The sequence below is a fragment of the Acomys minous genome (assembly GCF_964271855.1).
Source record: "Acomys minous genome assembly, chromosome: 4".
Classification (NCBI taxonomy): domain Eukaryota; kingdom Metazoa; phylum Chordata; class Mammalia; order Rodentia; family Muridae; genus Acomys; species Acomys minous.
Window position 1 is genome coordinate 82728949 of NC_140486.1, and position 21013 is coordinate 82749961.

General features: G+C 45.0%; 1 protein-coding gene across 1 annotated transcript in view; it reads right to left on the reverse strand.

Moving 5' to 3' along the window:
* The window catches only part of RFTN2 (raftlin family member 2), a 60900-nt gene that overhangs the window by 38096 nt on the left and 1791 nt on the right, over positions 1-21013 (reverse strand). The window contains exons 2-3 of the mRNA XM_084780637.1: positions 8180-8363; positions 3797-3911 (exon numbers count right to left, since the gene is read on the reverse strand). Coding sequence (XP_084636763.1) covers positions 3797-3911; positions 8180-8363 — 299 coding nt within the window. The remainder of the gene's footprint in view (positions 1-3796; positions 3912-8179; positions 8364-21013) is intronic.

The following is a 21013-nucleotide window of genomic DNA, read 5'->3' on the forward strand; positions in this document are numbered from 1 at the left end:
AGGTAACTTTCTTGCTCGGTACCACTTCCGTGCACATATTGTGAGATTATCATCTTATTTCTTTTACACATGCAGTGCTTAAGACCCAAGATGCCCTCTTCTCTGCTCTGTTTGCAGCGGTGCTCTCCTGTGTGCAGCTGGCAACGCTGCCCAGGGTGAATGCTGTGTCTTCTCTGTCTTTGTATTGTCTTGTTTGATAGGTGCACTATAAACACTCATTAAATAAGCAAAAATAAGGGACAGTGTAGAAGTATAAGTGTTTTTTGTTTGTTTGCTTTGATTTTTTTTTTTTGAGACAGGGCTTCTCTGTGTAGCCCTAACTGTCCTGGACTTACTCTGTAGACCAGGCAGCCCTCGAACTCAGAAACCCACCTGCTGCTGCCTCTCGTGTGCTGGGATTAAAGGCGTGCGCCACCACTCCTGGCTCAGCAGTGTTGGTTTTTCATCATCATTGTTTTAAGCATCTAAACTAAAAGCTTTAAGTGTTATCTGGGAGAAACTAGGATGGAGGCTGCAGGTGGAAACCCTGACAGAATGAAGAAGTGAAGAAAACGAAGAGCCGTGCAATCCAAGGGAGCACTGCAAGCCAGCCCGGACAAGGGAGCACTGCAAGCCAGCCCGGACAAGGGAGCACTGCAAGCCAGCCCGGACAAGGAGGGTGCCAGGAGCCACAGCTCCGGACTGTGGCGGCCCGGCCTCATTCACCTAAGAGTTACATTCTGAGAGGTAACACTGTGCAGAGATTTGGACATAACCACACAGTTTTCCTCTCCCAGATGTCCTGGGAGAAAAGAGGGCGGTATGAGAGGGTTTGGCATTCTGTGAGTAGGAAGGGGTCAAGTTCTTGTCAGTGTCTCCCCTACGTGTCAATTTCATGGAGACATTCCCAAATGGTTTTCTTACTATAACATATTTTTTTTCCAATCCTGGAAAAGTCTGTGAACAAATATACTGATATCTTTTCCACTTTAACTTGGGGGATGATTCATTTTAATTACATTTATTTATGTGTGTGTGTGTGTGTGCGCGTGTGCATGCACACAAGTACATGCATGTGTCATGGTGTGATGCACTTGTAGTGGTCAGGGGACAGCTAGTAGGAGTTAGTCTCTTCTTCTGTCATGTGAGTCCCTGATTTGAACTCAGGTCGTCAGCTTTGGTAGCCATGCCTTACCTCTTGGGCTGTCTTACCAGCCTGGGAGGACTGATATTTTTAAACGCTGTGTTTTAAAACCCCAAGAGAAGAAAAAATGCAAACTAAATATTAAAAATAGAATGGCCAGGGGTGGGGATCCAGCTCAGAGTAGAATGCCAGCATGCATGAGGCATGCGTGGTCAACCCTCAGTACCACAAACAAGGAAACAGACTAAAAATAGAGGACACATTAATATACTGCTAAAGCCTGACCTGAAAATTAGCTGTTCAACAATAAAGTCTCCCACAAGGTGGCTGTGCAAAAATAATATTTGGCATTCGCCCATTGCTCTCGCTCATGCCCAGGGCAATGTTGGATGTTTGCCATGTGTGTTTCCCAATGCTCCTCACTTAGAGAAGAATCCCATTACTCTAATTGCTGAAACAACAGCGCTTTCCTGTTGAGCAGGTCTTTAACTGTGTCCAGGAAGCTAGATTCAAAACAAGGGCCCTGATGGTCATCCATCAAGACTCAATCAGTAGCTACATTTTTGTTTTCTAAAGAAGCTGTCTGGAGTGGATTTATTTCTAGAAAAGGAAAACAAGACAAAACAAAAAACCCAAAAAACAAAACCCCAAACACCCCAGAGTAGCAGCAGTAAACAGGGTGTGCATTTTGTAACATGTGGAATTTTCCTTCCAGCAGTTGAATGGCAGCTTTGTGCCTAAAAGGGAAACATCATTAGCAGTTGTTACTGGCGGGACGCACACCACACCGCAGCGATGCTCCACAAGCGGGCAGCCACTGCTTGGAACCACCCACAGAAACAAACGTCATCATTTCTTTTTCCCTTTTCTTTGTAAACTCAGGGCCTCCATGCCTCAGTTTGCTACAAGCTGGGATGACACCAGGCCTTCCTCAAAGGGCTGTAGATGTGACTCAGCAGCCTCACTCTGTATGTTTAAAGAAAACAAAGGCTAGCTGGCTGTGGTGCTGTGTGACTTAATCCCAGCACCACAGAGGAGGCAGAGTGAGGCTGATCTCTGTGAGTTCAAGGCCAGTTTGGTCTACAATCAGCGGTTCTCAATCTGTGGGTCTCCCATGGCAAACCTCTAACTCCAAAAATATTTACAATATGATTCATAGCAGTAGCGAAGTTACAGTTATGAAGTAGCAACAAAAATACTTTTATGATTGGGGGGTCACTACAACATGAGGAACTGCATTAAAGGGTCACAGTGTTAGGAGAGTTGGGACTACTGGTCTAAATGGAGAGTTCTAGGGCAGCCAAGGCTACACAGTAAAAGACTGTTTAAAAACAAAACAATAAAAAACCACACAACAACAATAACAAACAAGTAAAAGCTAAGAATGTATAAGAATGCCACTGTGACTAAAATATCATAAAAAATTCCACCAATTTAATATATATGTTTTTCTTGGGTTAGTCGATCTACATTTAGTGTTCATTTTTTTTTTTTTTTTTAGTTACGCAGCTTCCAAAGTATACATTGATTGTAAATTTTCCTTGATCTCTTTTGTTTTGTTTTATTTTATTAATTTATTTAGATTACATCTCAATTGTTATCCCATCACTTGTATCCTCCCATTCCTCCCTCTCTTCCGCTTTCACCCTATTCCCCTCTTTTTTTGGTTTTTCAAGATAAGGTTTCTCTGTGTAGCCCTGGCTGTCCTGGAACTCACTCTGTTGATCAGGCTGACCTCGAACTCACAGAGATCCGCCTGCCTTTGCCTCCCAAGTGCTGGGATTAAAGGCGTACACCACCACCACCCAGCCTTAATCTCTTTTCAAGATAATTTATTTTCTTTTTAAAAGATTTATTATTTATACAGTATTTTGCCTGCATGTGTCCCTGCATAACACAGAGGGCATCAGATCTCATTATAAATGATTGTGAGCCACCATGTAGTTGCTGGGAACTGGACCTTTGGAAGAACAGTGCTCTTAGCCTCTGAACCATCTCTCCAGCCCAAGTTAATTTTTCTTAAAAATTAACATGATATTTTTTATGCCAATACCTCCATTCACAATTGAATATGTTTACTTTTTTTGTTTTTTTTCCAGATTTTTTTCATATTAAAAAAACCCACCTCCTTGTCTCATCTGAAGCTTTTGGAATCTCTTTTCCACAGAACAATTGCCGATTTCCCCAAGCACTGACTAAGTCAGTATTCTTACATTCTGTGTTGCCATATTTGTCATTAAGCCTTTTCTTTCTTTTTTATTGTTATTTTAAATTTTAATTTATTTTTAAATTTTTATTTTTTATTAAGCTTTTTCTCTGCAGCTGAATTGCCTTCTGCCAGGGCTGTGCTGCGTTTCTGGATCTTATGTTCTGTGTGATCTTCCTCCACAGGGTGCCGGCCCATACAGTTTTAGACTCGCATGCTTTACAGTTTGAATTCTGTAGAATAAGTCATCACTGGTCTCCTAACCTGGAGTCCTACTCTTTGACTCAGGCTGCCTAGAATTCACTGTGTAGTCCAGGCTGGCTTTGAACTCACTATGTAGGCGAAGATGACCTTGCACTCACGGTTCTCCCGTGCACTGTGCCAGGATGACAGGCCTGCGTTCCCTATAGTGTTCAGGTAAGAAAGGACGCTGTTCTTGGTGTACGTGAGGACTGCACACCCGGTACCTTTTCGAGGAGTTCCTCTGCGGTGCCGTTTGCTTGTGTCTCATACGTTAGTGGGCATTCCTCCATCACGAGTCTTGCACGCCTCTGCCCAGCGGGTGCTGCTGAGTTCTTGGGGCTGCAAAGAGAACATGGGCAGACGGAAACTACTGCTGTCCAGCTATGTCCATATGAAAGCCACGAGCCACTCACAAGTGAGGTCATGGCTATCACTGTGTTATTTTAGTCCTGGCGTTCGTCTCAAACAGAATGCCACAGACACATGGTGATTTCTGTTAACTTACATTTCCAAAATTTAAGGTTTCCAGCCATTTATTTCCTAACTTAAAGTGAATGAAAGAGGCTTTGTTGTTGGACAGAAGCACAAGTTAAGGGGGGAAAAAAAAGATCCCACTTAAAGGCAATAAATATGTCTGTCTTTTCCCCCCTTTACTGATCTCTAACTTTTGTCACGTTTTAGCCACTGATAAGCCTATTTGACATGAAAGGCAGGCTTAAGTCCATACATACTCACATGACGGTGTGTGTGAACGTGTGTGCATTGAGTGTGTATGTGTGATTGCAGTGTATGCACAGGCAATTATTGAATAGCAAGTGGTTGCTGCCCTTATAATCAAGACTAACGGGGCCACACACATGGCTCAGTGGTACAGCACCTGCCTAGAAGGTGCAAGATCCTGAATTTTATATTTAGCAGTGAACAACAAAACCTCTAATAAAACTTTCTATTTTTTTTCTCCCCCAAGCAGGGTTTCTCTGTGTAGCCCTGGCTGTTCTGGAACTTGCTTTGTAGATCAGGTTGGAAACAAAGGTGTGAACCACCACTGCCCACCTTTTTATTTTTGTTTGTTTGTTTTCACTTAGGTAAGTTCTTGTGTATCTTAGGCAGGTCTTAACCTTGAGCTGTAGTAGGGAATTGTCACGACCCCTCCAGTGGAGTCTGTGTGACAAACGTTACTGCAGAACCCGAGGCTGTGACCCCTACCCAAGGGACAGCCTCCTGGAATGCATCTGGGGCTCCTGCCAGGAGTAAATGACTGCAGTTTTTCTTCTCACTCATCTGTTTTGGAACATCCGGTCTTTGGTTTGTTCTTCTGACCTACTGTCATATCAAGAACTTTTCAAACTTAACTGTGTTGCTAGGAGACGCCTTGAGACTGCGGCCAAGGGTATTTCAGGTGGTTTTACCACCAATTTCCGTTCCACTTGTTAATAAAAACATGGCTAAGAATTAATCATAGTTTATATTATGACTTACAAATAAAGTGTTTAAGAAAGCTCCAGATAGTGAAGGAAGCCCTAAGAAAAAATCCTGTCTTGACTCACAGATGTTTGGCATAATGAGAGAACATTGACCTTTGATAAAGAGGGCACATGCGTACTGACACCAATCTAATGACTTAAGAATAGTGATTCAGGATTGATGACAGCATTATTACTCTGAATCCTGTATTTTGAATTGTGTCTGCCTAACTTCTTTGAATGAAAAATAATGTAACCACAGAAACACTCCCATTTCAGAAAATGTACAAAAACCTAGCTTGCTTGTCTGCAAAATTCACTCACATTCAAACACTGCCCCTGGTTTGTCTGTTTGTCACTTGCCTATTCTTGTCCACCGACACTTCGAGAACTCTCATTCCCAAGGACCTATACCTTACTGAGACCTTCTCTTTTGACCCTCCTGACTGCAGGGATGGCAAGTGTGCGACCCCATATCTGGTTTATGTGGCACAGAAAATGAGCCTGGGGCTTCTCACATACTAGGCAAGTGCTCTACCAACTGAGCCGCAGCCCAGTCTGCTCTCTGGAGTTCTTAAAGACCGCCTTTTCCTTCCCTTTACAACTTCCCCATTCTCTCACCCTTTCTCTCTTATTATGATTTTCCTTAGCCTTTACAAGTGAGGTTGCTGTTCACCCCACTAGGAAGAGAAAACACAATGTTTGAGATAAAACAATATATCACTGTGTGTATGTATGAGTGTGTGTGCACACGTGTGTGTGTGTGTGTGTGTGTGTGTGTGTGTGTGTGTGTGTGTATGTGTGAGCACACACCTGTGTGTGAGACACATGCTCCACAGTGAGCATGTGGGTCAGAGGGCAACTCTGTGGAGCTGGCTCTCTCTCCTTCCCCCTTGATGTGTGTTCTGGGATGGAACTCAAGCTATTAGGCTTTTTTAGTGCCTTTTCCCACTGTACTTCTTCTCAGCCTGAAGGCCCTAAGATAGTGTTGATACAGATCAAGAGTTACACAAAATATAAATATAAATATAAATATATATAAATATATATATGTACGTATATTTTTTTTTTTGAAACAGGGTTTCTCTGTGTGTATCCCTGGCTGTTCTAGACTCGCTGTGTAGACCAGGCTGGCCTCGAACTCACAAGGATTCACCTGCCTCTGCTTCCCAAGTGCTCGGATTAAAGGCGTGTACCACCATGCCCGACAACTTTTTAATATATTAATTAAGGCGATGTTATGGCCATTTTCCTTCTTCACTGGGGAAAGTCCCAGTTGCTGTGGTGGGTTGAATCAGAAGGACCCTCAGAGGCTTATCTATTTGTCTGCTTAGTCCTCAGGTGACCGACTAGGAGGGGTCAGGAGATGCGGCTGAGTCATGTCCTGTGGGTTTTAGAACCCTACAGGCAGTGTCTCCTTTTCTGCCTACTGCTCAGGATGTAAAGCTCTGGGCTCCAGCACTGGGACTATGTTCGGTCTGCCAGGATAATAATGAACTAAGCCTCTAAAATTGTAAGCAAACCCCCAACTAAGCAGTTTCTTTTTAAAGAGCTGCCTTGGCCATGCTGTCTCTTCACAGCAATGGAACAGCACCTAAGACAACTGTTTCCCCGTGGTGCTGAGACTCTAACCCAGGGCTTTGTTCTGTGTTGTGCTCATCCCCCAAAGGGAGGGCCTTCAGACCCCGTTTTGCATGTGAAAAGCCTAGGGTCCATCCCAAGAGTGCTCCCCCCCCCCATTTCCGGCTTACTTAGGGAAACCGTTGCCAATATTCTAATTTATGAGAACTTGCACGGCAGTTCTTTCTGCTATGAAAGGGTTAGGACGTAGGCTAATTTCAGCTGCCGTTCTTACTGAGAACATAGGTAGGTGGAAGACTCCGTGAGAGGGGCTGCCTCGCTTTGGTCAGTACATTTAGGCCAACTGCCGCTCCTTATCTTCTGGTGGGTTCCACGGGAGTCACTGCACCCAGCTTTACAGGGGTGTCTTGGGTTTACCTCCCTTTACTCTGTTCACTGACGCCCTCACTTAGTATAGTGAGGGCAACGATGGGGGGTGGTTGTTGTTTTCACTCTCTTCTTTTGAGCTAGAATCTTCCTAGGTAGCCCACCCCAGTGCCAAACTTGAGGTGCCTCACTCGTCTTCCTGAGTGCTGTGCTTACATGCATGTACCCCACACTTGGCTTAGATAGGAGTTTTATTTGTTATTTAAAAAAATATATTTAATATTTATTTTATGTGCACAAGAGTGGAGGTGTGAGAGCCCCTGGAGCTGGAGTTACAGATAGTTGTGAGCTATCATGTGGTTGCTGGGAATTGAACCCAGGAGTTGAGAAGAGCAGACAGTGCTCTTAACCACTGAGCCATCTCTCCGGCCCCATTAGTCAGGAGGTTTTTGTTTGTTTGTTTGGTTTGTTGGTTTTGGTTTTTTGAGACAAGGTCTCTCTGTGTAGTCATGGCTGTCCTAGACTCACTTTGTAGATCAGACTGGCCTTGAACTCACAGAGATCTGACTGCCTCTACTTCTCAAGTGCTGGGATTAAAGACATGCACCACCATACCCGGCCAGGAGTTTTGTTTTGTTTTGAAGATTTATTTATTTATTATTATGTATACAGTGCTCTGCCTGCATATACACCTGCATGCCAGAAGAGGGCACCAGATCTCATTACAGAGGGTTGTGAACCACCATGTGGTTGCTGGAAATTGAACTCAGGACCTTCAGAAGAGCAGTCAGTACCCTTAACCACTAAGCCATATCTCCAGTCCTTAGTCAGGACTGGAGTTTCCTTAACCTAATTCAGTTTCAACTGCAAAAAATGGGCCTTGAATCAATTTCCCAATTTTTCTTTATTCCCCATCACTCTTTCAAAATGTCTTTTCTTTTAGACTAAAGAAAACCCACCCAGGGGGTAGTGCTCCACACCTTTAATCCCAGCACTCAGGAGGCAAAGGCAGGTGGATTTCTATGAGTTCAAGGCCAGCCTGGTCTACAAAGAAAATCCAGAACAGCCAAGGCTACACGGAGAACCCCTGTCTTAAAAAAAAAAAAAAAAACAACAACAACAACAACAACAACAGTACATAAAAAGTTGATTAAAGAAAATGCCTTCTGAGGTGACTTTTCTCAAGGCCGTGCTTACCTTAACTTCAGTCGAGACAGCACCACCCTGTACAGGTGGCTTGCCGGCAGGTGTTTTCGCTGCCCCACAGGTTGTATAACTGGGTGAATGGCTCCAACAACATAGCCCTTAAGATAATAGTCTTCCACTTTGGCAACTATATCCAGAACTGAATTTATCTTGATGACTTCTGGGTTTGTTGAAGCTGAAATACCAAGAAGGAAGAGAGCTGTTCACATTGGTAATATTGAATTCTATCTTATTTCTATCTCTATGTGATAATATTAGTGAGTGGGAGAGACAGCCACATGGCTTAATTTTAAGTAAGACACACTAATGTGTATTATGCATTTCCTATTTCAGACGAGATGAAATGTGTTCAGGGTGGTATAGCTGTAGACTATTTTAGACAATAGCAAAGGTGACTTAACCAACCAAGAAATAGATACTGTTGCCAGTATGTCCTAAAGCAGAACAAGAATGTTCCTTTTTCAACAGAAGACCTTTACTACTTAGGGTTTTATTTAAGTGACTATATTGCTCTTAAAAGATATCAAAGACATACATTTAAAAAAAAATAGCGCTGGGCATGGTGGCTCACGCATTTAATCCCAGCACTTGGCAGGCAGAGGCAGGCAAATCTTTGTGAGTTTGAGTCCAGCCTGGTCTACAAAGCGAGTCCAGGACAGCCAAGGCTACACAGAGAAATCCTGTCTCAAAAAACCCAAAATAAAATAAAATGAAATAAAATTTAAAAGGCAATAGTTTTTATGAGTAAGATGAGATGCATGAGTTTTTTAAAAAACAGTCTATGTAAGTTAAAAAACTAAAAAGGGGAGAGATTGTATTTGCTAGACGGAAATTATCAAGGAAGAGAAAGGAACTACATGTAGATTAAACGAAACGCAAAAGTGCCATGCGATTGAAGCGTGCCTCTAGGTCGGCACATCGAATGGAACCGTAAGAACATACTCGCGTCAGTAGAAGAGAAAAGGGAAAACTGGTTCCCAGCTGGAGACGATGTCCTCAAAGTCCCACAAGAGCTAATATAATAGCTTCATTTTCTGTAATAGTTCTTATCTTATGGAGGCCAGTTAAGGATCATTAACCAGAAATAGACCGGGGATTGATTATCTTTTGAGTAAGAAAGCATGTGAAATGAACTCCAGGTATGTGCTGGCCTGGCTCTGCAGAGGCCATGCAGCCCAGCCCGGAACAGTTGCTGCTGCCCGAGCACATGAAGCAGATGAGGAAGCAGATGAGGAAGCAGATGAGGAAGAAGGGTCACAGGAAGTCCCTGCGCTCACACTAACACTCACACGGTGGGACAGTTCCATGGCAGCGAGCACTCAGGCCGTTTCTCAAATGAAAACGAGGCCCTTCACAGAGAGAGGTGCAGGCATCACGAACATGTTTCCTTCCCTTTGGGATTTAAACTATTATCCTACATCTAATATATTTTCTTCGTCAGTATGAATAGAAATGAAAACAAAGAGGGCAGTCCTGAACTTTGAAGAAACATCTGGTCTCCATGTGAACATCCCAGCCCTGTCTGTCTGTTTGTCTGTCTGTGTGGTAAGCATTTTGTTATTCATTTGGCTTTACTTTTTTTTTTTTTTAACATTTGGTCTACAAACCCTGACTTTTTAAAACAAAGCAGCTGAAAAACTATACAATAATGTGAAACAAACTCTTAGAGGACTATGGGATAAAATATGATGTAAACTTATCTTTAGAACCGTGTGCTAATTGTACACAATTTTAAAGAACACTAGAGCCATTTAATGGATCACACGGCGTGGGGTGGAAGTGGAAAAGTTAACACGACACACACAATCTCCAGTCCTCATGGCAGCCTTGCACTTGTGCATCTTACTTACTGACATGTGACAGCCTGGAGTTCTGGACATGTCACTCTGTTTACCACGGCAAGTCTTCATCCCCGTCCCTGTCCCCAACCCCGAGTTACTCACCCCTTCCCCTGGCATGCCCATGGGCTGTGTTATGAGTAATTTGTTTATATGCTTGTCTGGGCTGTTCAACTGGGAATTTCTTAAGGACAAGAATCCTACCTTATTCATATTTTTCTTTACCTCACATGTTCCTTAGGTCATTATGTTAAACAGAATTGCTGTTCATTAGGACAATAAAGAAGTAAAATTATTGTACAAAGATGAAAACCCAGTCACCACCAGCTTGAGGATATAAACAAACAGTCGGTTAGTGTTGAAAGGCAAAGTGGGACCGAGGGACTGCCTTTCAGGGTCTTGATGCTGAGAGTAAGGGTGGTCAAGAACACTGCACAGGGCTGGAGAGTTAGAAGCTGCTCTTCCAGAGGACCCGGGTTCAATTCCCAGCACCCTCACAGCAGCTCACAACTGTCTGTAACTCCAGTTCCAGGGCATCCAATCTCCTCATACTGCTATATGTAGACAAAACACCCATGCACGTAACAAATAAATTATTATTAAAAAGAAAAAAAAAAAAAAAAAGAACATTGTGAGAATCCAGAGCAGAAAGTCATGCTCTTCTGAGAAGGCATGAGGCCACACATCATGTTAATGACCTCACACAAGAAAAGCCACATTGCAAACAAAGTAAAAAGTAATGTGATAAAGCTATGTCTGGTTTATTGGGCTTCATTTTTGGAGTGCAATGTGGAGAGACATTTGGGACAAAGTTTTACCAAAAGCAAAGAATCTTTTATGGGCTGAAGAGGTGTCACAGAAGTTAAGAGCATTAGCTGATCTCCCAGAGGACTGGGTTTGGTTCCCAGCACCTACATGGCAGTCTACAACCATGTAACTGCAGTTCCATATTATCTGACACCCTCTTTTGTGGCCTCCTTGGGTACTATACACATGTGTCCAGGCATTCATGCCTGCAAAACACTTATACATAAAATGAAAATAAGTGAGTGTTTAAAAAAGAATAATTTGGAGGCTGGAGAGATGACTCAGCAGTTAAGAACACTGCTGCTCTTCCAAAGGTCCTGAATTCAATTCCCAGCAACCACATGGTGGCTCACAGCCATCTATAATGAGGTCTGGCGCCCTCTTCTGGTGTACATGTGCAGGTGTACAAGCAAGCAGAATATTGAATGCATAATAAATAAGTATATAAATCTGTGGCACTCAGAGGAAGGACAGCAGGCTACCAAGAAGAGACTTGATACCCTATGAACATATACAGGCGGAGGTAATCCCCCTCAGGAACAGTCATAGGGGAGGGGAATAAGGGGAAATGGGAGGGAGGGAAGAATGGGAGGATACAAGGGATGGGATAACCATTGAGATATAACAAGAATAAATTAATAAAGGAGAAAAAAAAGACAAAAAAAAAAGAATAATTTATGCCATATGACTGTAGTCTCAGCACCTGGGAGGCGGGGTGGGGAATAAGGAAAGTTTGAAGCTAGCCTGGGCTACAGGGCTCTGAAAAATGCCCTTGGAAGTCAACTTGACATGCAAGGGAAGAGGAGACCTCAACCCAGGTACCGCCTGTGTCAGACTGGCCTGTGAAGTGTCTGCTTGCTTTTCCTGGTTGCTGGCTAATTGCTGTGGGAGGCCCCGCCCACTGTGGGCGGTACCATCCCTTGGCAGGCGGGCCTGGACTGCATAAGAATACTAGCAGAGCATGGGGAAGAGAGAAAACCAGTGTAGGCATTTTCCTCTGTGGTTTCTGCATCAAGCTCCTGCCTTGAGCTCTTGCTGGGGTGTCCTACAATGATGGATCACAACTGGGAGTGTAAGGGGAAATAAACCCATTTCTTTCCATGTTTTTAAAAATCATGCTGTTTACTATTGCAACAGGGTGACAAACCAGGACAGCATTTGAGGAAGACAAACTGTGTCACTTTTCTACAAAGGCTTTACTGAGCTTGCCTTGCTTCTCTGGCTGGCTTGGTAGGAGTCACTACTAGGTGTGTGTGTGTGTGTGTGTGTGTGTGTGTGTGTATGTGCGTGCACGCGCATATGTGTGTGTCTATGTGCATGTAGGTGTGTATATGCATATTTGTGTACGTGAATGTGTGGGTACATGGATATGTGTATATGTGTGCATATATGTATGCTGTGTGTATATGGATATGTGTGTGTATGTATATGTATGTGTGTGTGTGTGTATGTGTGTGTGTGTGCATATGTATGTGTGTGTAGACGAGGGACTTATTGTCAATCTCCAGCTCAAATGTAGAAGTTTTGTGGAGAGTGTCTTTTCACATTGCCCCTCTTCTGAATGTTTTCCACATGTTGACAACTGTTAGGAATTCAAACCCACTTGTTCTCACTGGTGAGGAGGATAGAGGTGTCCACACTCAGCAAGGACTTTTCCACTGCACTCAGAGTGGATAATTGCGTATCTGGGACAGGCCCAGCCTTTGAGGCCAAGTCTTTGATTTGATGTCCTTGCATAGGGCAGTAATATCAGAGGCCCGAATACCCTTTAAACACAGGAAGTGAAGGCAGAGGCAGCAGTTGTTTGGGTGGCTGGCAAGCGCAGGCAGTAAGCCGCAGCTGTAAGCTGTGCAAGTTCTTTGGAAGAAGGAACAAATGGTGTTTATAGCCTCGGCGGGCGTGGCTGGTTACGGTGGGCGTGGCTGGTTACTAGTAAGTTACTGCTATGTGATCTGTAAAAAAGCGTTGTTACATCTTACAGGGCTATCGTGAGGAGTCTGGAAGGAAGCAATCTGTAATTGCTTCGAAAACTAGACAAACGTTAAGTGAATTTTTCTCACTACAGTTAAAACAGGTCGAGGGTTGAACAAAGTTCTTTCTCCTTAGCACTTCTAAATAAATACTCTTTCAATGCTTTTCACATTTCTTCACTACAAAGCTTCAGAGGCTGAACCTTCAAATGCCAGTTAGTGGACATGGTGGCTCGCGTTTGTCATCCCTACTGTTGGGAGCCTGAAGCCGGACGGATACCACATGGTCTAAAGCCGCCTGTGTTACACAAGTGAGTTTCAGGCCAGGCTGGGCTACAGCATGAAGCCTTACGACAACAACAACAACAACAGCAACAACAACAACCACAACAACCACCACCACCACCAAAACAAATTACTAGAAAGATACAAAAAGTCACGTTCCACCATAAAGCTGAGTACTCGTTAAACACTGAAAGCCTTTCTCTGATGACATAGTCCTATGAAAACTGCGCAAACCACACGTGTTATTTCCACCAATTTGTCCCTGAAAACCGGGTTGTATTTATGAAATGTATCTCAAATTGTTTTCTTAAGTAAAAACAAAAGGTGCAAACTCCTGCAGCAGCTTTACCACAGTTTTAAAGGGGAATGGCCTGGCGACTTGCGAGTTCTCCCCAGCAATTGTGGACCAGAGTAATAAGCAACCAACTCCACCAAGTGCCAAGGCCTGTGTGATCCGGTCATGCCCCATTCCTGAGCAGTCCAAACCCTGCGAGGAAGGTACTGCGGTCTCATAAAGAAACCCAGGGAGAGATTAGGGAACTGATTTAAGTTAATACGTTCTGAGGCTGAGCTGGAACCCAGGCAGAAAGATGTGGCAACTGGGATACTCAGGTGCCCACAACGAAGAAAACTCCATTGCTTCGAGCTAAGGTTGTTAAAGATTTGTGCATTCAGATGTGACATCAGTCAAATCAGTGCTTCTCAGCCTTCCTAACGCTGCAACCCTTTCATGCGGTTCCTTCATGGTGCGGTGACACCACCATAGAACAGTTTTCATTGCCGCTTCATAACTGTAATTGTGCTACTGTTATCAACAGTAATGTAAACATGGCTATACAGGATGTCTTATGTGTGACTCCTGTGAAAAGGTTGCTCAACCCTCCCAAAGGGGTCACGACCCACAGGTTGAGAACCACTGGTTTAGACTACGACTGTCTGGTTTATTTTACTCATGAGAGGTTTTTTTTTTTTTTTTTAAAGGAAATGGAAATCCAGGCTACTATGTAAATAACATTGCGACCTTTGTTTTTAATGAAACTGGCCACTGTTGCTGTCACTATGAAGCAACACAGTGGCAGGTTTTCTCTTTCCTTCTTCTTGTATTTTGAGATAGGGTCTTAGGGGCCTAGGCTGGCCATGAACTTGCAGCCGATTATCCTGCAGGCTCCCGGGTGCTGAGGTCAGAGGCCTGTGGCACTCTGCCTGGCCCTGGACGCGTGATGAGAGACTCACGGCAGTCTGGGAATCTTGGGACCTGCCTCTGTCTGCTTTCTCCCTCATGTATGAACGCAGCCTCCCTCGGGTCACAGGATTCCTGTCACTCCTGCCCTTCGGTTGCCCTGTCTTTGCTCGATCCCCACCCATCCCTATTCGCCCATCTTTTCTCTGGAGCGTGGGTGTCACACATACAAGAAAACCAGCACAGAGCATAGTTCAAACTACCGACACTCGGGTGACCATCATTTAATGCGAAAACGAGTGTCCTGCTCCCGAGACCTTCCATCCCACCCTTTCCACCACGTCTAACCCTGACCGTCCAGTAACCATTCCTTGCTCTTCTTCCCTTAGTGCCGGAGATGAGCAACACTGCCCCCATCTCTCCAGGGCGGTGTCAAGCAGAGACTGTGTGCCAAAGGATCGGTCGGCCCCTGGGCTGGACTGCCAGGCCAACGGGTGGATGGTTTGAGCCTTATGAAATGGGGTCGTACAGTGTCTACTTAGTGTGTGTTGGACTTGCCTGTGAGCGGTGCTTGCAGAGTTCTGCTTTCATTGCAGTGTGGCAGTAGTCAGCAAAGGCCAGCCACGGTGTTTAGCTGTGTATCCCCTTTGGCTGCCCTAGCGTCGTGTGCAGTGTTGAGCAGGTGTGGCTGAGGCCACAGGGCCCGCAAAGCCTACCGTGCTTACAGTCTGGCCGTCTGAGGTCCAGTGGTCTCTTGTGTGAGTGTGCTCTTGGCTTGGGAGTTCCCACTGCTTGACTTGGACGTTCATGTACGTCCCATGGTGTGTGTAGACACTGGGTATATCTTTAATTAAGTAGAAAGTGTTAATTGTTTCTTTCAAACAATTATAACATTTTACCTACCCGACACTTGTCATTGACAATCTTTTAAAACTTTAGCTATTCTGGGAGTTTTTTTTTTCTTTCCCCGAGGCAGGGTTTCTCTGTGTAGACTTGGCTGTCCTGGACTCGCTTTGTAGACCTGGCTGGTTTTGAACTCACAGGGATCTACCTGTATCTGCCTCCCAAGTGTTGGGATTAAAGAGTTGCGCCACCACCGCCAGGCTTATTCTGGGTATTTTGTACTAGTGGTTTTAACATGCATGTTCTTGATGACCAATGACTGGAATACAGTTTCACATGTGTTTTGGCCACTTGGATTTCTGCTTTTGTCTGTCCAGATTCTTGTCCGTTCTCTTATCGAGCTCTCTCTTCCTTAATGCCTTGTAGTGGTTGCTTAAATATTCTGGACAGAATCTTTTATCTGTGTCTCACCTACTTTTTGTTTTGTTTTGCTTTTTGAGTCAGGGTTTCTCTGTGTAGCCTTGGCTGTCCTGGACTCACTTTGTAGACCAGGCTGGCCTCGAACTCACAGAGATCTGCCTTCCTCTGCCTCCCTGAGTGCTGGGATTACAGAAGTGTGCCCGACTCATCTCACCTACTCTTTGTGTCTCAGATGAGGTGGCACTTCTGAGGAGCCTTTCCGGACCTGCACACTCGGGTCAGGGGGCTCTTCTTGCATAGCCTTTGCAGTCCTAGGCTGTGTCACAGGGTACAGTGTGCACAGTGTGGCTGCATGTCTCTTTCCCAGCTCCCTCCACAGGCGCTCAGGCAGATGTAGTCTGCTTATGTGCACAGAACCAGGCACTGTACTGTACAGGGAGAGGCCTGGAGAGTGCTCCTTACGTGATACAAGGAGCATAGGTAGGGAAAGAAGCCCTAGAGACAAAGCAGAGAGCGGGCAGGAGTGCATACACACCATCTCTTAACATTGACTGCTTTTTTGGGGGGGGGTTGTTTTTGAGTCAGGGGCTCATGTAGCATAGGCTGGCCTCAAGCTTGCTGTGTAAACAAGAATAGCTTTGGATCCCGGAGCCTCCCGCCTCCACTTCCGCAGTGCTGGGGTTACAGCCCGGGTCTTCATGGTTTGTTTAATGCAGTGTGGGGGGTGTGTGTGTGGGGGGGAAGGTGAACCCGAAGCTTTGCACATGCTTACTAGGCAGACACTGCCCACTAAGCTACACTTCCATTTCTTGACACTTTGAACAGTGGGTCAGCTGCACGCTATCACTAGCGAGGCCGCATCCCCTGCTTCGGAATGGGATTCTTTCCCACAGCTGTCTGCACTCGTGAGACTTGTTTCCCCCACGTGGACTATGTCACCGTTTCGAACATAATGGAGCGCCTTCTGCAGTTTAGTAAAAAGAAAGAATGGATATTATATCAATACTTGAGAGAACCCAGTCAGTTTTATCACTATACCCTCACCCCCAGTAGCATCTTAACAATTAAAAATCCTTTGATTGCAGGGGAGAAGCACCCTAGAGCTTATTAGATTGACAGAGCTATACAAAAAGCAAGTCAGGCATGGTGGCGCACGCCTTTAATCCAGCACTCAGGAGGCAGAGGAAGGCGGATCATTGTGAGTTCGAGGCCAGCCTGGTCTATAAAGTGAGTCCAGGACAGCCAAGGCTACACAGAGAAACCCTGTCTTGAAAAAAAGAACCCCAAAAAACAAACAACATCATCATCATCATCATCAACAACAACAACAACAACAACAACAACAACAAACCCAAACCAAACAAAACCAAACCAAAACCCCCAAAAGCAGCTGCACTTATTTCCCTTTGCCCTGTCTCCTCACTCCCCTTCCCCCCACTTCTTTATTTCTGACAGGTCTTGCTATGTAGCTCAGGCTGGCCCCAGCCTTGCAATCTTCCTGTCATGGCCTTTTAAGACCTGGGATTATTTTCCTTTAAGCTCTATTTCTGACCATGTATTAATTCTCACTGACTTTTAGTACATTCTCTGTAGAGCTCCGCTCCCACTCTTCATGCATGGTCTCTAACATGTAACACAACTGACTCCTTCTGTGTTGAGCCTGTGCTCTGCTCGCTGGCGTCACCCAGCTCTGGTAGTCACACTCTTGTTGCTTTTGTTGAGTTGCTCTCTTTACACTTGTGCCCTAGGTCAGGCCAAGACTCGCTTGTTGGGCCCGTATCCCTTCTTTTGAAGACTTTACTTCAATTCCCCCTCAAGTCACCATTTCTAGCTGGGAATATCAACAGGAGGAAGAGCTGGGGTTAAAGACAGAAAGGGATGTAGTGCACCCCCAGCTGTGGAGATAGAGGTGTTCTCACAGTAGGGACAGTAAGCAGGTGTTAGGTGAGTGCTTACTAACTGCAAAGTACCCGCCCCCTAGTCGGCAGCTGTCTATTATTTTCTTTAGTACCTAAAACAACTCTCTGATGTAAGCAGCTTTACAATCCCCATTTGCAGTTAAGGGATCAGATAGAGCAGTGGTTCTCAACCCGTGGGTCGAGGCCCCTTTGGGAACCGCATATCAGATATACTGCATATCGTATGTTTACATTATGATTCATAACAGTAGCAAAATTATAGTTATTACATAGCAGCTAGAATGATTTTATGGTTGGGGGGTCACCACAGCATGAAGAACTGTATTATAGGGTCACAGCATTAGGAAGGTTGAGGGCCACTGGTCTAGAGGGTCTTGTATGCCTACTTATTATGCTATATTTCCCTTGTTAATATGTAAGGAATTTGGGCATGGTGGCACATGCCTGTAATCCCAGCACTCAGGAGGCAGAGCCATGTAGGCTCAATTTTCTTAACAAATAGATTTTATTATGAACTTATTAACTGAGAGTACCTCACTTATAACCTGACTTACCGAAACAATAGGAACAGAGGATTAAAGAACACAATAATGAAACCATAAGGATATAAGTTCCAAGGAACGATTCTCCTGGCGTAATCAGCAGGATTTCTTCTGCTGGAACCTGGAGCTACCAGAACCTGGAATCTCAGCTGGAGCCTGGGGCCCTGAAGCCTTCCCTCGAGCGGTTCTCTCTAGGAACGTCTCAAAGTGGAGCAATGAACAACCAAACTATCCCAAGTCTCCGGAGGCCCCGCCTCTTGTTTTTGGCCCACATTTATACCACCTCTCAGAATTTGTTCAAGGATGTTTTTCAGCTGGTTAATAACCAGTCTCCCCCACATGGTGGTTTGACTTCTAAGGGGATAAACATCACCTGCTCTCTCACAAGCCTTTTCTTTTTCTCCACTTGTGATCTAAGCAAAAAACATGTTTATCTTTCCTTCAGAGACAGGCAGATCTCTGTGGGCTCGAGGCTAGCCTGGTCTTTGTAAAAGTGAGTCCTGGACATCCAAGGCTACACAGAGAAACCCTGTCTCAAAAAACAAACAAACAACAAAACAAAACAAACAAACAAAAAACAAGAACAAAACAAAACAAAATGAAACAAAGATGTCAGGAATCACTGGAAGATCAACCAACCAACAAACAAGCCCCCCAAACAAGCAAAACCTCCCACACAGACAGAGAGCGGGGAGACCAGGGAGAACAAAGAGCGAGCACAGAAAGTAATACAGAGAACGGGAAGTTTAAATTGTTTGTTTTCTGGATGAATTTGGTACACATCTGTGTGTGTGCACGTGTGTGTGTGCACGAGTGCTTGTGCTTGTGTGTGTACATCATGTGGAGGGCAGAGGCCGACGCTGGCTGTCCTCCATGGTCACTTTCTACCTTATTTTTTTTTTTTTGAGACAGGTTTCTCATTGGATTTGGAGCTCACGGATTGGCTAGGCTGACAGTGCTGCCCAGAGCTTTGCCTGCCTGTCTCCCTGGTGCTGGGGTACGCTGGACACACCTGGCTTTTATAGGGGACCCCTTATGCTTGTGAAGCAAGCATTTTACTGACTGGGCGCTCCCCAGCACCTGGCTAGATGTTTGATGGGGGCGTTGAGAGAAGAGGGTAGTGACAGGGGAGTCCACCCGTGACAGAGGGACACCTTTGAGCCGTTCATTCTCCTACAGTACATACACGACCATGGAAGCTTGGTGCGACAGGACTTGCAATGAAATGATTGGGGGGGAGGGGAGAAAGGGAGAATTGAAAGGTAAATAAAAGACTTTTTCAAGATAAATTGCAACAGTTTGAGCAGGACCCCTGGGCCCAGATCCGCCCGTCACAATGTTCTTCTTGTAGGTTTCTAGGACCCTCTGGATCCTTCTATTTCCCCATTCTCCTGTCCTTCTCTCACCTAGAGTCCCAATAGGATGTCCTGCCCTCTGTCCCACTTTCCTGGTAAGTGAAGACATTCATGGGACATGCCAGTAAACTTGGAACCCCTACCCAGATCTAGCCAATGGACAGGACATTCTCCACAGTTGAGTAGAGAGTGGGCTCTGACTTTCACATGAACTCTGGTGCCCCATATTTGACCATGTCCCCTGGATAGGGAGACCTGGTGGCACTCAGAGGAAGGATAGCAGGCTACCAAGAAGAGACTTGATACCCTATGAGCATATACAGGGGGAAGAGGTCCCCCTCAGTTACAGTCATAGGGGAAGGGAGTAGGGGGAAAATGGGAGGGAGGGAGGAAGGGGAGGATACAAGGGATGGGATAACCATTGAGATGCAATATGAATAAACTAATAAAATATATTGTAAAAAGATAAATTGCAACAAAACATAGGGACTTGGAAGTCTCCTCCTCTTTAAACTTTATTCTCTGTTCTATGACTTCCATTTAGGAAAGGAAAAGAAAAAACAAAAAACAAAAAAAACTGAGGAAAGTAAGGGATGGGCTTATTGGGACACACACAGCTGTCACCAGGCCATCTTGTTTCCGCCTAGGGTTCTCTCTGTGTGGTAAGTCTGGCAGCCAGGAGCAGCCACCATTCATTTGTCTTCCCAGCAATCCCAGGAAGGGATGGCCTGTGCCAAGCAGAAGGCTGGCATGTGTTAGCCCACCCAGACTCACTCGCATAGACACTGGAGTGGCAGGCAGGTGGCTGTCAAAGACTAGGAGGAGAGAGGCAGGGAAACTGCGCCTAGAAGAGGGGGCGGAGCCGGGCTGGGACACAGCATCCTGGCTTCTGAAGCAAAGGCGCAGGCAAGACCAAAACAAACGGTCGGTCGAACAAAAACCCCAAACAAGAACATGTGGGAGAACCGGGAAGAAATGGGGCCGGAGACCAGGCGCCTGCAGCAAATGGGGAGCAGATGCTGCGGAAAGACGCAGCCCTCGAGTTAGGGGGCACACAGCAGAGGCGCTGCGCTTCACGGTGGGATTGCCCTTTGCAGCATCGAGAGTGGAAGGTGGGAATTATACTCCTTTCACGGAGAAAAGGTTTCTGACAACAAAACCAAAATGACTGTTGAACAAAAGCTGCGCATATTCTCGATCCAAATCGAGTTTATACAAATTCTTTGGAGGTGTTAACATTTTAGAACGGTCTGAATCAGAAAGCTGTGAAGCCCTTAAAGTTCTACAGCCCTAAGGTGAGCGTGCATCAGATGAATTCGGTTCTGGCCTAAGCGCCATGGATAGATAAGAAGGGCTTGTTTCTGCATTCTCTGCATTTATCAGCAAGCCAATCTGTACTGATAAGGAAAAGCAACAGAGTGAATCTCCACCGCACAAGCACCCTGGCCCAAGGATTTTTTTCCTCAAATGACTTAAAAAAAAAAAAAGTCACGTAAAAATTTATGATTATTTGGCTATTTTTCCACCAGCATTAACTTAATCCATTTTAAATTCACACAACAAAAAAGAAAATTGAGAATATTAACTTTTTTCCTTTGGTAGCCTCATCATCACTTAGATCCTTAGATCAAAATAATTGGTGAATATGTTCGAGGCACAGGTATTG